General features: G+C 37.6%; 1 protein-coding gene across 4 annotated transcripts in view; it reads right to left on the reverse strand.

Moving 5' to 3' along the window:
* DYNC2H1 (dynein cytoplasmic 2 heavy chain 1) overlaps window positions 1-16,136 on the reverse strand; it is a 174,795-nt gene that overhangs the window by 22,924 nt on the left and 135,735 nt on the right. For 3 of the 4 annotated variants that reach the window (XM_054849169.1, XM_054849177.1, XM_054849197.1), the window contains 2 exons: window positions 8,578-8,787; window positions 5,638-5,727 (listed from right to left, as the gene is read on the reverse strand). In XM_054849169.1, the coding sequence (XP_054705144.1) occupies window positions 5,638-5,727; window positions 8,578-8,787 (300 nt within the window). Of the gene's footprint in view, window positions 1-5,637; window positions 5,728-5,808; window positions 6,191-8,577; window positions 8,788-16,136 lie in introns of those variants that run through there. The other variant, XM_054849188.1, reaches the window with a different exon arrangement.

Consider the following 16,136-nt stretch of genomic DNA (forward strand, 5'->3'; position numbering starts at 1 on the left):
AAACAGCAAAGTTGGCAGATTTAGGGTGAAAACCCACCGTATTCTGCAGGAAAAGAATCATTTCACTACAAAAAATAGTGATTTCAGTACCTTTGGAAAGTAAAGTCTTAAATTGGTGCACAAAACAAAAAGAAAATTTAAGGAATCCTTTCACCTCCCATTTGGACGGTGTACCTTTATAAATTATTACCCCTCTATACTGGCCATGACTTAATATAATCTAACTGAAACAGTGATTAAAAAGGGACATGATACGACAGTTGGATCTATCAGAGCTTCAAATTTGCCTATTACATGAGAGACAAAAGCATCTAAATTTTCATAGTAGTACTTGCAAATTTCCAGGTTTTTACCAAGCAATTTTACCAATTTTTATCACTGAAGTAAAAGGTCTTGAAAGTTATATCCTGGCTGATAAATTCTGAACAAAGTGGAATCATGCTGCAATGTGATGAGAGCTGTGGGAGCCAATTAAGGCTCAGTTTCTTAGCAGATACTGTTAGGTTGCAGTTTTATTTTTGTTTTGGTATTCATGGCAGCTGAAGAGGAGAAGCCAAGAAAAGCAAGGAAAAAACCCACTAATTCTTCAGAATAAGGTGGATTCTTCATAGCATTCTGAACTTTGAATTAAAATAATGGAATGGGTGGATTTAAAACACAGTATGGATTTTTGTGCTTTAATATGATAATACTAAATCTGAAATATTCTGTACTGTACAGATACCTAGATAACAGCTGTTCAAATAGAGAGTGATGAGAGGAACAATGACAAGGTGGGGAAGGCAGCCAACCTAATCCATCTGAATCAGCTACTCCTAAAACAATAAAAGACAAGCCATTAAGCTATTGCCCCTGCTGCAAAATTTGCAAAGGCAAGCTATCATAAAAAACCTCTGAAATTCTATGCAAACTAAGTGGGATTACTACTTAAAGGGGTATAGGACTTCTTATGGAGTGCCCCTGTGGGTGAATCTGGGGTCTGAACATGCCATTTCAGGGCTTGTAAAACATTTATTATAGGATATTTAGGGGAAGGACCAAAGGTGAGGAAAGGTGGATGGGGGATGAAGAAGAATGGGAAAACAGAGGTATAAAAGGGCAGGTCACATGTAGAGAGGCTGCTGGTCAGTCTGGCCAATCTTGCACTCGATCACCAGTCTGTCCTATCCTCCTCTTAAGCTCTATTTTTAGTTATTTTTGTGTGCAAGTGTGTTCTCTATGTGGGGGAAGGGAATCCACTAGCAAGCTTCTAGCAGTACCAGTCAGCAAGAGGACGAGAGGTCTGGGAGCTGCACACTGCAGACTCAGGGACTGCAAGCAAGACAGTGGAGAGACCAAAAATCAGCTAGACTTGTGAAGGATGTTTTCCTCAAGCAGTGAACCACCAGCGTCGGACAGGGCTATTGGTGGTGGTTGTGTTTATGCAGCTCCTGTAAGGGTTCTGTCCTCCTCTCCCTGTTAGCCTGTGTGTGGCTGGTTGGCTGGACAGAGTATGTGTGAGTGCTTATTTCGGGATTCATGCTCAGCCTCTGTTTCTCAGATTTTATGTACATTTTATGTACATCTACTGTTGCATTAAGACTGATTTACAGGCTGGTCCTCAGAGTTCTTTAACTCAGTGAAAAGTGGGAAGACTTGACTTCCTTGGCTTTCTAAAAGCAGACTTTCTGCTTGCTATCAGTGAATAAAAATTGAACCTCTTTGCCTAGATGCCTTGGGTGTGAAGGAAGAATCCTGCATCTTCTGTTCACAGAAGGTTTTCTAGTAGCTCCAGAGTGCAATGTCCAAGAGTTCAAACCTCAAATAACTTGGGTGTCCAAATTACCTTTCTGGGGACCTAACTGTTGAAATAGAGTAAGGGTTCCAAACCAGAAAAAAAGTCATTCTACCTCAAATAGTAAAAGATTAGTAAAAGAGTAAAAATCCTATACCAAGGGGTCAAACTGGTATTGAAATTAAATATTACTACCCTAGATTTCACTGAGGATGGGAGGGGACAAGAGATAACAGCATCCCAGGTAGATACATACAAGTATCTTGATAAAATATGAAATATAATTTTTTTTGTATGAGTACTTTATGGATGCAAACACATTTTCAAAAAAAGAATCATAACATGAAAATAAAAACTTTCAGTATTCATAAATATTTCCTTGATTAGAACTCTGAAAGTAGTGTTTATGATTCTGAGGTCAAACAATCTTCATTTTCAGGGTATGCTGTAAGCCTTTTAGCAGCTGTCTGACCAGCCATCCAAAGAAAAAACTGTTTTTACAGATGACTTAAAAGCACCTCAGTCCAAAAGAATGAAATAAATATTTTCATTTAAAATGTAAGGTCTTGTTGGAATAAGAGGTGGGGGTTTTTTTAGGAAGTTAAATTAAGCTCTTTATTTAGTTCTTGTGGAAACAAAAAGTAAGTTCCAATTTGTTGACCTCAAATATTTTTTCAATGTTGATATTCATCTGACATTTGCCTGGGCTGCTGTTTTGCTTCTTAAAAGCGGTAGTTCTGGGTGTCTTCTCTCTCTCTTCTGCTAGTATCCCTAGCCATGAGAAGATACTTATCTACAGACTGGGATGGACTTAAATTCTGTATACGCTGATGTATAATATTGCTGAGCTATTGTCATGTAACATGAGAGAGGGAAACCACAGAATACGTTTAAGATGCCAGCATAAGGACTCTGGGACTATAAGGACCAAGAATTACAACCAACACAAAGATGCATGCTGATTCATAAGCTTCATATCTTAACGTTGATAGCAAATAAATCACTGTAGACAGACAAGCTGAAACACAACATTTTGAAGTTCAATGTCAGCATTACTAATTGGAAGTAGTCAGAACTCTTCATCTTAGAAGAATGTTCAATACACAGAATTTTTGTTTTAATTTAAAGTAAAAGCTAACATCCAAATATCAGAACTTCCAGCTGGGAAGAAATCAAGTATTTCTATCAGCTCCATCACCACAACATAAAACACAGCAAAACATGGCTCTATTGCATTTTGTGTATACTGATTTGTTCACACTTTAAGTAGGCAGTTTCCTTTTTTTATTTTGCTTTTGAGTGAATTCAGACCTGAAAAAATGAAACACCTGTTGTTTTTCCGTCTGTTGTTGTGTAATGCTCTCAGAACATCTTCACACTTCTACAAATTCTGCTGTAATTATTCTACCATCTGGCCTATATTTTGGGTTCCTCCCTATCCCCATTAAACGTTTGTAACAAAGCAGTTGTTTTTATTATTTTCTGCACCGGCAGCAAACGTCTTGACTAGGCAGCCTTTAACTAATAACCTAAGTAAAGACTTACTGCATCCTCAGTACATGCAATCTTTCAGTACAACTTTGATGTTTCAATGGCTCCTATTTTTCTCTTAAATACCTACATCAAAGCTGTCTCAAGTGGCGAAGGTAGAATTTAACGTCTTATAGAGAATGAGATAGAGGAAGGTATGAGTAACTATCAAAAAAGCATGATGATGGAGTTGGTCATATAAAACTAAACCAATCCGCAATATGGACTTTACTGAAATATAAATCTGAAGATAATTTTCAGAGTTATGAGAAAATCTTTACTGAAGCCTTTACTGAATTTCTGAATACTAAATTTATAATTAACTAATGATAAATTACATTTATAAAATCAATAATGAAAAGTCACAAAAAAGGAATGTTAATTAAAAATAATCAATGCTAATCAAAATCTTGGTGTAATATGCATAAATATGAATTGGAATCACATTTAAAGAAAAAGATTATTTACCTGACATGCATAATTAAAAATAAACAACATTTTCTGGTAAAATACATACAAAAATAAAACCAGAAATTGTATTTCAGATGTGATCTGACTAGAAGCTTGAGAAGCAAAACAGACTGATAATTTATTATTAAGAATTGCTTCAAATACAACTGTATTACATATATGACATCAAGACAATAATATAAAAATATAATAACCAGTATCTGGTCATCTGTTACTACTTTCTGTTGTCACTAACAAGAAAATTAACACAATTTACTGCTTATGGAGACAGTTAAATATCTACTGTAAAGCTCTGCCTTAATAATTTGTCCCTCTCTTGCAGTAAATAAGCATTTAAATATGTAAGTGTAAATGATTTCTTCATAATAACTTTACACAAAAATGAGTAATCCAAATGTACAATGCTGTCAGCAGTTTGAACAATGAAAAAGGAAAATTACTATCATGGTAATATAATGCAGAACATTTGTCAATATTTGACTGGAGTAATATATGGAAATAAAAACTTTTTGAACATGCTTGATTGAAAATCATCTACTACTGTTAACACTAATCTCATCCTGTTACACTCTGCTACATTATCTCCACTTTGTATGGGAAGCGCACTCCGCACAGAAGCTTGAGCTGTAATCTCAGGCTTCCATTTAAAAAAACTTCATATAAGGAAAATTGCATGCAATTTGGTCACAACCAAATAAAGGCAGAAGTAACCAACTGCAGAGAATTCTTGAAGATTATGAACACTGCTGACTCAGAAGTGATGCTTTTTTAATAATAATGACTATAATAATCAGTCAGAAGGGAGTAATTCAACTCTAGTTATATGACGAATATAACATCTGAACATGCATTATCACTTGTTGCTATATATATTTACACTTTATTGGTGATAATTTAAGCCTTTTTGTGAATGAAAGAATAAAGAAAAAATAAACATTAGCCAAAAGAAATGGTTTGTATAACAAGAATCTTATTAATACTTTGGAAACATCCATTTGATAGTTTCTTTAGAAAAAGTTTCCTTCTGAATCTGACAGTCAATACCAATGTTTACAGAAAACTTCTTCATATCTTACTGGACAAGACTGTGTTAATCAAGGTCAAACCCAGTAGCTTTCTGTTTCTTGCCTGGAAGTAATAGAAGACCTGTCCCTCCTAAAGGCAACTTCCTTTCTGGAAGGTTCTTGCAGTTTCCTCTCTATGTATCCATCATGATGAAATCTTTCCTTAAATACTAATTAATTTAGATAAATTACTTTTTTATTTGTCTGCCTATTATCTTATATATACCTCTTCTGTTAATGAAAGTATAGATAGAATTACCTTAACTTCTTCTTCACTGTCAGACTGTAGATTGACAGAGCTGTTGTCAGACTCTGCACGTTCTATTACAGCCCCTTGTAAATCTGGAGAATGCAGATGTTTCCTTTATTTGCTTCAAAGACTAGTCTTCTATTAATTTCTACATTACCTCCATTAGAATTGCTTCACTTTATCTCTTTACGTGTGTCTCTACCAGATTAAAGAGTGTGTCTTGACTTAGATGTAAAGATCCATGTGAGTAAATAAATCTACCTTTTTCCCCCACACTTCATCAGAAAGACTAATGACTAACATCTAAGATGCAAATCTATTGTGAAGTAACTAACAACATTACTGTATTTAAAGTTACTGACTTACAAATTTCTCAGTCTGCTGTCTTCACATTTCTCATCTATCTTTAAATTTTTATATGCCTTTTCACACATTTTCTAAAACTCTTTGGGATTTAAGTTTGGAAAGGCCTACTGTAGTGCAATTCACATAATACACCGTGTCACTGAACACCAGTGTACTGAGGTAAAATGACTTCTTCAAATTACCTGTATAGCAAGTGCTCGAGCTACAAGACTTCTAAGGTATTGTAAAGGATCTTCTGGACCTTCCCACTTGCTTTGCCATGTGAGGGGACACTGAAATAAAAATATATTTACTGTAAGTATCAATTTCAAAACCATCATCATTACAATTTAAGCTAGCAATTCGAATGAAATTAAATAATCTAGAAAGCAAATATATCCACAAAGAAAAAAGGCAATACAAGTAATATAATGATCAAAGCATACAAACACTAATAGGAAGGTCATATTCCTGCTAATTCTTTATGATGTGGCCCACAGAGATACAGTGCTGAAGGAGAATGTCCAAGAACCTCTGCTATTCAATAAGGAAATATCAGTGGGTTCCACAAATATTTCAAAGAGGCCTCAGTTGATCCTTTCTCTGAAAGTCACAATGCCATCTTTTCATCTGCAGCCACAGGTTCCCACTCCTTTGCTGCTGCCTCCTCAGACTTGAACATGCAGTTGTGGCTCTGCGGTGAAGTAAATCCGGTACAATTCCTCCACATGATTATTTTCTCATCTTAAAGTGTTTCTAGAAAAACACCTGAGAATAAAATCCTGCTAGACCTCCCCATACAAATTTCTCATTGACTTCAAAAAGAAAGGCTTAAATGATCCTTCTGTTAGACTTCCTCCTTTTAAAAGAAGGATAAAAACATTAATCGTACCTACTCCACAGGAATCCATAAAGCACACTGAAATTCACTCTGCAAGATTCTCCTACTTAAGTGAAAGAGAATTGATGTAAATCATTACCTGGGGAATATTGCACAATACTGAAGATGTTGAGCAGAATAAACAGTTTACACTGTTTAACATTTACAGTTGCATTTTCAAGGAGGTTCACAACCTAAAAGCATATGTGCTGAACAGATTTTCAAAATCTGATTACAGAATTTGGTAAGAAAAAGTGCTTTCAAAGTAAATACTCCATGTGTACATTTTATAGATAAAAACCAGGAAATATCTGGATCTGTGGACACTAATTAATGGTGAATTTAATAAACTGGAATACATAAAAGACAAGTAATAAAGCACAGTTAACTGCATGATTTTTTGCATAATTATGATATTTTGAAAAATTTTTGTATTTGAAACTATTATCCTTGCATTTTTGCAGACTGTTTTGCTAGATATGCATTTACAGGCAGCTTACCAATCTGTCATTTAGAAAGCATTCACCTAATTTTGCTAATATATGACTCTAAATTACTCTAAGTTTAAAGTAATAGCTTAGCTAATTGTTAATATGGAAGCATATTTCAGATGTACAATAAGATCAATTTTGCATAAAGAAGGCACATTGCTGAAACCATTAGAAGTCATGCATTTATTGGGTTTCACATTTCTATTTGTAATCTAGCAGCTTCTTCAGGTGCTATAATCTTAAAAGAACTACAACCTTGGTGCTTTTAAAATCTAAGTTTTTAAAAACAGTCATTTGTTACATAATGTGTGACCACACTAAACTAAACAAGAACAGCGTATAGAAAATACATGAAACAAATCACTTAAGATGATAAATATGCTGAGGTTTAGCTGTCATGCCAAGAGTGTAGCATTACCCTCTCTTGAGGGCTGCTGAAAAGATTGCTTTATGGTCACAATCCAATAAAGTCATCTGTGTCAAGGTAAGTGGGTAAGCAAGCAGATAAAATGCCAGAAACACTTAGTTCAATATAGCAGTAAGCACTGAACTGATGTTTCAGAGAGATACAAATGCATAGAATCTTTACATTTTTGTGACAGTGATCAGCTTCACAGCTCCTGCTGCTTCCAATTTAAGCGCGCAACTAAAGCACACAAGAAAGCCATACTTTCTTGCTCAGTATCAAGAAATGTAACTATAAGTATTAAAAAATGGCCATTACATGTATCATTCACATTCACTATGACTTGCACTTAGCATCAGTTTGTACCACACAGTCAAAATGTGTTTAAAAAGGCAATGAGATTGCTAACGTGAAAATGTTAATTTATTCTAATTGTACTGCTATTTTGCTAACAAATGCTGTCTTGTGAATCTGAAAAGATAAAGAATTTAATTATTGTTTTAGTTAGAAATTTGATAGATCAATAAATGCATAACAATCTTTTTAACAGTACTTGTTCCTCACATGAAGATAAACAAGAAATTAATAGGAATTATCGTTCATTGTAAGGCCAGTCTCAGTATCTGTGCATTAGCATCAACACAATCTATCAGTTGCTGCAGGTGAAACAAACTCACGGAGTTTCACGTCAATGTTTGACTATCTTTGGAATTCAGTTATCTAGATATTAATGACAGAGCATGTACATCTGCAGTCATGAATAATACCAGTTTATAAACACGCCCAGTTTGATGACAGAAAACATGTACAAAAGTACATGTAGAATTTTCAGTTGCTTTTCTCCTATATCAAGAATACAGGGTGAGATAATAGGTTGATGTGATAGGTACAGCTTTTCCGGTGTGATATGGCAATAATCCATAATGAGTAAATGCAGAGAGCAAATTGTGATTACAACTACAGTGAAACTTGAATTTAATAAACTGTAAAAATGAAGAAAAAGGACAGATTTACATGTTTTACTGGCTAATATATTTGACTTATCTAGCATGATTTGGTATTTGAAATGGAAATACTATTCCACAACTGCTAATCTTAGTGGATTTGTCCTTAAGATAAAACTTGATGAAAGCATAATATACTCAGAAGCTTCTGCAAGTACTTGAAGGAACATTTTTCTGGGTTTTAATTCCAGAAAAAATACGGTTCTGTTTTAAAGTCACTCTCAATAAAAGAACTTCATTTTATAGTCTCTATCAATAAAGAACTTAGAGCAAAAAGTGACATGAAAATATGTATCAGAATTTTGTTGTTTCCTTGGGTTTTTTCATTGTTTATAATGTAAGTTCATGACGAAATTACATACCTTCTGATTTAGCAGAGCACTTGCTAGCCTTTGTACTTCAGAACTCAGTAATGAAGTACCTCTGATGACTTTACTTAAAGCAGCAAGTGACTGATGGACATTTTGCACAAGGCGAATGGCATTGAATTGTTCCAGAGTAATGAATGATAAGATTGGAGATCCTTGTTGCTCCACAGGAGGAGACACCTTCTGATGAATCAGGTTAGAATTCTAAAAAAGAACATGTGATGTCCAGTTAATAAACTCAGGGAAACTATTATGTTCTACAACATATTATTTGTTTAATTGGTAATACTTCATATGACCTTGTTAGCTTTGAAGTAATTCAGCTATTTCCCCTTTTCTGACACTGGATTAAAACCATAATGATACTTTCAGTATTGTCCATGAGATGTTCAATAAAGGCACGACTCTTCTGAGACAACTCTGTCTACTCAATTACTTCAAAAGTACAAGAATTTCTGAAAAATATTCATTTAGCTGAATCACTGCTTTTAGTATTTGTGTTAATGTGTGTATTGGGTTTGTGTGGCAAGGTTTTGGTAGCGGGGGGGCTACAGGGGTGGCTTCTGTGAGAAGCTGCTAGAAGCTTCCCCTGTGTCTGATAGAGCCAATGCCAGCCAGCTCCAAGATGGACCCACCACTGGCCAAGGCTGAGCCCATCAGCCACAATGGTAGCATCTCTGGGGTAACAGAGTTCAGAAGGGGAAAAAAACCACCAAGATCAATTGCAGCCAGAGAGTGAGAAGATGTGAGAGAAAGAAATCTGCAGACACCAAGATCAGTGCAGAAGGAGGGGCAGGAGGTGCTCCAGGTGCAGGAGCAGAGGTTTCGCTGCAGCCTGTGGAGAAGGTGAGGCAGGCTGTCCCCCTGCAGCCCATGGAGGATGATGGTGGAGCAGATATCCACCTGCAGCCCATGGAGGATCCCACACCAGAGCAGATGGATGCACCCAAAATAGGATGTGACCCCATATGAAGGCCATGCTGGAGCAAGCTCCTGGCAGGACCTGTGGCCCCGTGGAAAGAGGAGCCCACGCTGGAGCAGGTTTGCTGGCAGGACTTGTGACCCCATGGGGGACCCACGCTGGAGCAGTTCATGAAGAACTGCAGCCCATGGGAAGGACTCATGTTGGAGAAGTTGGTGGAGGACTGTCTCCCATGGGAGGGACCCCAGACTGGAGCAGGGGCAGAGTGTGAGGAGTCCTCCTTCTGAGGAGGAAGGAGCAGCAGAGACACCGTGTGATGAACTGACCACAACCTCCATTCCCCGTTCCCCTGTGCCGCTGGAGGGGAGGAGGGAGAGAAATGGGAAGTGAAGTTGGGCCTGGGAAGAAGGGAGGGGTGGGGGGAAAGTGTTTTAAGATTTAGTTTTTATTTATCATTACACTACTCTGATTTGATTGGTAATAAATTAAATTAATTTCCCTGAGTTGAGTCTGTTTTACCCGCGACAGTAACAGGTGAGTGATCTCTCCCTGTCCTTATCTCGACCCAGGAGCCTTTCGTTATATTTTCTCTCCCCTGCCCAGCTGAGGAGGGCAGTGACAGAGCGGTTTTGGGGGGCATCTGGCCTCCAGCCTGGGTCAGCCCACCACAATGTGTCAATATAAAAAGCAGTAGCATACTCAGCAAAACAAGATTGTATTGGGTACTATAAACCATGCTGATAGATACACCTTTTGCTTTGATAAGACTAGTTCAACCTGGAAGAAAATTAAATACAAACAAAAAATAAATACAGAATAAATATAATATTATGTGTAAATCCTGAGCAACTCGGACTTTGCGAGGTACTGCTGCTCTCACATTGACATTTTTATTACTTACTTTCAGTCCATTACAGTCACTGAAAATCCAAATTTATTCAGGATTTCCAAATTTCCAGAGATGATATCATTTTGCAAATCTTAATTCACATGCAGCTTATTACATAAATATATTTTAGCATGTGTTCTGAAACTGCCAACCTGACATCTGACAAGATGCTGCACTGAAGTCCAGTTAGGGATTTTAAACCTTTATTGGAAAATTTTACAAGGTACAAATGCAAAAAGAAAACCCTAGCCTTTGGGAAAAAATGTTTTGCTATTTCAATTTCTAATAATTTATTAAAGATAAAATCAGATTTTACTTTCTCTGAAGTATCTCTTCTTAAAATAACAAGTAGTTTTGACTTTTTTTCAGATTAAATAAACTTCTGAATTGTTGTATGGCATCTTGCTTTCCAGAACACACAGGATGTCTGTCTCCAGAATCATTCCCAGGCACTGTTAAGTTTGTCAGAACTTTCACATGTTTTTCATTTCAAGCTCATGCTGCACTCAAATACCAAGCAAAAATATGAGAAAAGCTAAGTGAAAGAGTAATACAGATACTTTGGTTTATGACTGACAGAAAAATGAAGGATAAGGTCTTGCCTCCCACATTATTAAAAGGGTATACAACAAAGTTACTTACCATTCAAAGTGTAAGAATCGTACAGTATTTAGAAAATTTGTGTTTTGTATTTCGTCTTTGCACGCATCCTGAAATCACAGTGCCAGTTTCCCTTCAGTTTTTCTGAGACCAGTTTGTTGAGTATATATAAAATGTAATGTAAAAGCAGCACAAGCTAGTCAATGATTTCTTATTGGAGTATTTAATTACACAAAACAGGAAGAACAAAGACATTGCAACTTGCAGGCTTTGTTCTTTCACATACACTGTCTTCATTCATGAAAAACTTACTGAAAGAGAAGGCCTCCAAGTTCCTCAATATTTCCCTTTACATAACAGTCTCCTATGAATTGCATATTCATTTCATGACTCTTTTTAATGCTTTCTCCTATGAATTTGTTAAAACAAGCCATCTGTCATTTTTATAGGAAAATTAAACATGAACACCAATATCAGCTTATACATTAAACGTTCTATTACATTCCCTTAAAATCCATTATGTATATAACTCACATCAGCTTTAAAAATATCCTCATGACCTGCTTGGGAAATAAGATGAAGCACTGCTGAAGTACTGAGTGCTTTTCCTAATCATAAGAAACTGAAGATAGGTTCTAATCTTTAACATTAAATACTATAATATGCTACCAATATTAAATTAGGTGTATTTTGAGACTTTGATCATTTTCTCTTTTTCACTTCTGTACTCTTTACTATCTCCGTACAATGAAAGACTTCATACAGTCTCACCTAAGCTGCCCCAGAGCTTTTCTTCATTACCTTTCTAAACTCAAGCTTTTTCAAACTCCAATATGTTCTGAAAATTGCCCCCTCAGAAATGCAACAAATATAATGAAAATAAACTCATATACCTCCACTAGTTCTTAATTTGATTCAAAATTCAATTTTGGTGGTGGCGGTGGGTTTTAGAAACCTTCATGGGCCTTTTGATGTACCAATTCTAGCTGTTATTTTAGATATCAGCCTCTCACTGTTTATTACACAAATTTTTCATTGTTGAAAATACAAAAAAGAATGACCCTATATTTCTGCTTCATTGATTTTCCTTGGTGAAAAAAAACATTGTCCTTTTGTTAAAGCTGAGATTGCTAATATTTTAGATAAAAGAGCAACAACCCATTAATTTTCAAAACCACTTTTGCAATTGTCTTGAAGCATTATGCAAGTTTATGAAAAGAATTAGTTAGCCTTCAATTTACAAACACAACAAAAGATAAGGCAGAATACATAATTATTTTTAAGGCAGAACACATCATGACAGCTTATGAACATATATTCAGCAAAAATCATTTTGAAGCAGTTGCTTCCAAATTTTTATTATGGGGTGGGCTAACTTTCATGGAGGTACTAAAGGGTTTCCCTGAAACAAGGCAGAAAATGCATCCACCTTGCAACAAAAATATAGCACTGATTCCTGTCTCTCTACTCATGACAGATAGACTTTTGGACATGATGAAACACTCATGCAGCCCCATTGTGTCCTGATATTTTTGTGCTTCTCTGAAAACTATCATATGATGGACAACACCCGAGTTCCCTTGGACAGTGATTTCCAACTGATCCAGTTATGTGACAATGGAGCACTTACATAGGTCCTGATCCACACTCTGTCATGGCAGAAGGCTATGCGGGAAGAGAACAGACACCAGGACACAGGCTGGTTGAATTACTCTGATGGCCAACAGGCTGTAGTGGGCCATCCTTACACATTAAGGAAGATTTTTTTTTTTTTTTAATTTGTGTAACGTGTTTGACAAGTTATTCAGTAATGGCTTCATTTTTTTCAGTTAACAGTCTTTCATACAAATTATACTGAGCATCTGAGTATTTGGGGTTTTTTTTAACTTAATGGCAGGTTCATGAGAGTTTAATTAATGTGATTAGTGTTATGCTGTTATTAAATCATACCGAAAGGTACTGCAGAAGCAGTTTCAGGACAGTATTCATTGCAAGGGTGTTTTCCACTGGCAAGAATTAAAATGTATCTTTTCAAATAAAGCTAATATAGATGAAAATGTCAAGACATTCTGTATTAGTCTAGAACACCTAAATAGAAAGAGGAAGTTTTCTTGTGTAACTTTCGACACAGGAGTACACTGATTTGAAACAGATTTTCGGCATCTATTTAATCTGATGTAAAATTCAATGAAAAATTCCAGAGTCTGCATTCCAGCTGGACTAATAAACTATGGATGAAAGAGAGGCAGTTTCCATAATTCTATTGTTATGGACAGACAAAGAATAATAACCTCTCCAGCTCGACAACTTCAGAATGTCTGAATAATCGGTAGTAACATTTAACAGGGCTTTGCAAAACGTATGCCACTGAGAGGAAAAATTAGTCCTGCAAATTTCCAGAAATATTTCTGAAAAAGTAATAACACAGAAGTCCTCAGTAATGTATTAATATATACAAATTATTTCCCATTTTAAAACATCTGAAATGAAAAAGCTAAAAGTTCCAATGTGTATCTGCCATTTTTGGTTTTTGTTCACAAAGACTGTGATAGCTCTCAGCACTGAGCACAAAGGACTATTATTCACAGAATCACAAAATAGTGGAGGCTGGAAGGAACCTCTGGAGACTGTCTAGTCCAATCCTCTGCTCAAAGCTACAGCAGGTTGCCCAGAACTGCTTCATCAGGTTTTCAGTATCTCCAAGGCTTCTCTGAACAATCTGTTCCAGTTTGATCATCCTCACGGTGAAAGTTTTGTCTTATGTTTAAGTGGCATTTCCTGTATTTCAGTTTGTGCCCATGGCCCCCTGTCTTGTCACAGGACACCACTGAGAAGAACCTGGCTCTGTCTCCTTTATTCCTTCCCATCAGCTGACACACACTGATAAGATACCCCTAAGCCTTCTCTTCCCCAGGCTAAACAGTCCTTGTTCTCTCATCCTCTCCTCATATAACAAATGCTCTTGTGCCCTAATCAATCACCTTTGGAAATCCTTGGAAATCATTTCCAGGCTCAATCACCTTCCCAGGTGAGGCTAACTGACATATCATTCTCTCAATCCTCCTTTTTGCCCTTCTTAAAGAAAGGAGTGGCATTTGCTTTCTTCTAGTCCTCAGGAATCTCCCCCAGTTACACTGATCTTTTAAAGATAACTGAGAGTGCTCTCACAACAGCAGCAGCCAGCTCCCTCAGCACTCATAGGTGCATCCCATGAGGGCCTGTGGATTTGTTTATATTTCATTTATTTAAACACTCCCTCACCTGATCATCTTTCACCAAGGGTAAGTCTTCCTTGCTCTTACTTTCCCACTGCTTTTGGGGACCTGGGATCCTGGGATTGGTGAAAGACAGACTCACAGGTAAACAGAGGCAAAGAAGGCATTTAGTACTTCAGCTTTGCCCTTTGTGGCCAACTCCTCGTTTCCATTCAGTAGTGGACCTACACTTTTTCTAATCTTCATTTTTTTGCTGATGTACCTGTAAAGCCCTTCCCTGTTGCTCCTGAGATGGGTTAACAGCACCACACCTGCTGCTAAGTTACAGGCTGGAAAGCTGACTCCATCCCAGCCATACCTGGTTGTGGTGGGTTGACCCTGGCTGGCTGCCAAGTGCCCACCAAATCACTCTATCAGTCCCCTCCTCAGCAGGATGGGGAGAAAATAAGATGAAAAATCTTGTTGGTCAAGATTAAGGCAGTTTAATGGGGGTGTGTGGGGGGGAGAAAGCTAAGGCCACATGCGGAAGCAAGGCAAATCCAAAGGAAATTTATTTTCTATCAGCAGGCAATGGCCAGACACTTCCTGGGAAGCAGGGCTTCAGTATGCACAATGGTTGCTTTGGATGACAAGCACCTTAATAATAAATGCCCCCCTTTCCCCTTTCTCTTAGCTTTTATTGTTGAGCGTGACATCACATGGTACAGAATATCTCTTCAGTCAGTTTGGGTCAGCTGTCCCAGCTGTGTCCTCTCCCAACCTCTTGCCCAGCCCCAACCTACCAGCTTTAGTGGGGGGGTGGGAGGTTAGGAAGACAGCCTTGATACTGTGCAAGCACTGCTCAGTAATAGCCAAAACATTACTGTGTTATCAACACGGTTCTAGCCACAAGTGCAAAACACAGCATTATATCAGCTGCTATGAGGAAAGTTAACTCCATCCCAGCTGGACACAGAACGGTCCTCCACATCCCTCACCAGATTCAACTCTAGATATGCTCTGGCTTCCCTAACTCCATCCCCACATGCTCAGTGTCTCTATAGTCCATATTCCTCCCATGTCAGCTGTTTCTGCTTCCATCTCTTCTACACTTTTTTTACATTTGAGTTTTGCCAGGAGCTTCTTGCTCATCCATTCAGGCCTCCTGCTGCCATTACTTGACTTCCTGCATTTTGAGATTGACCACTGAGATTAGAGGAAGTATTCCCTGAAAAGCAACCAGCTTTCCAGGAGTGTGCTCCAGGACAGTGTGCCATGGGACTCTTCCAAGCAGATCCCTGAATTGGCAGTTTACTTTCCTGAAGTCTAGGGTTGTCATCCTGCTTTTTGCTTGTTTGCCTCCACTCACAATTTTGAGGCCCACCATTTCAGGGTCACTGCAACCAAGGTTGCCCCCAACTTTCAAATCCTCCACCAGTTCTTCCTTGTCGGCAAGTATGAGGTCCCACAGAGTGCTTCCCCTTATTGTTTCCTCCATCACCTGAGTTGGGAATTTGTCACCAATTCGCTACAGAAATCTCCTGGATTGCTTGTACCCTGCTGCGCTGTCCTTCCAGAAGATATCAAGGGGGTAAAGTGCCCTACAAGGACCAGGCTCTGAGAATGTAAGGCTTCTTCCAGGTGTGTGAAAAAGGTCTCACCTAATTCTTTCTGATCAGGTGGCCTGTAGCAGACACCCACCATAACATTGCCTTCTAACCCTAATTCACAAACTCAATTGGCATGTTGTCCATCTCTAGGCAGAGCTTCATGCATTCCCAGTCTCTCACATAAAGGGCAACTCCATGTTCTCACCTTGCCAGCTTTTCATTCTGAGAGAACCTATATCAATGCATGGCAGCACTACAGATGTGTGAGCTATCCCACCATGTCCCTGTGATCCCTAAGAAATCATAACTGCAACTGCATGCAAACCTCTAATTCCTCT

The sequence above is a fragment of the Grus americana genome, chromosome 1, assembly GCF_028858705.1.
Source record: "Grus americana isolate bGruAme1 chromosome 1, bGruAme1.mat, whole genome shotgun sequence".
NCBI lineage: Eukaryota > Metazoa > Chordata > Aves > Gruiformes > Gruidae > Grus > Grus americana.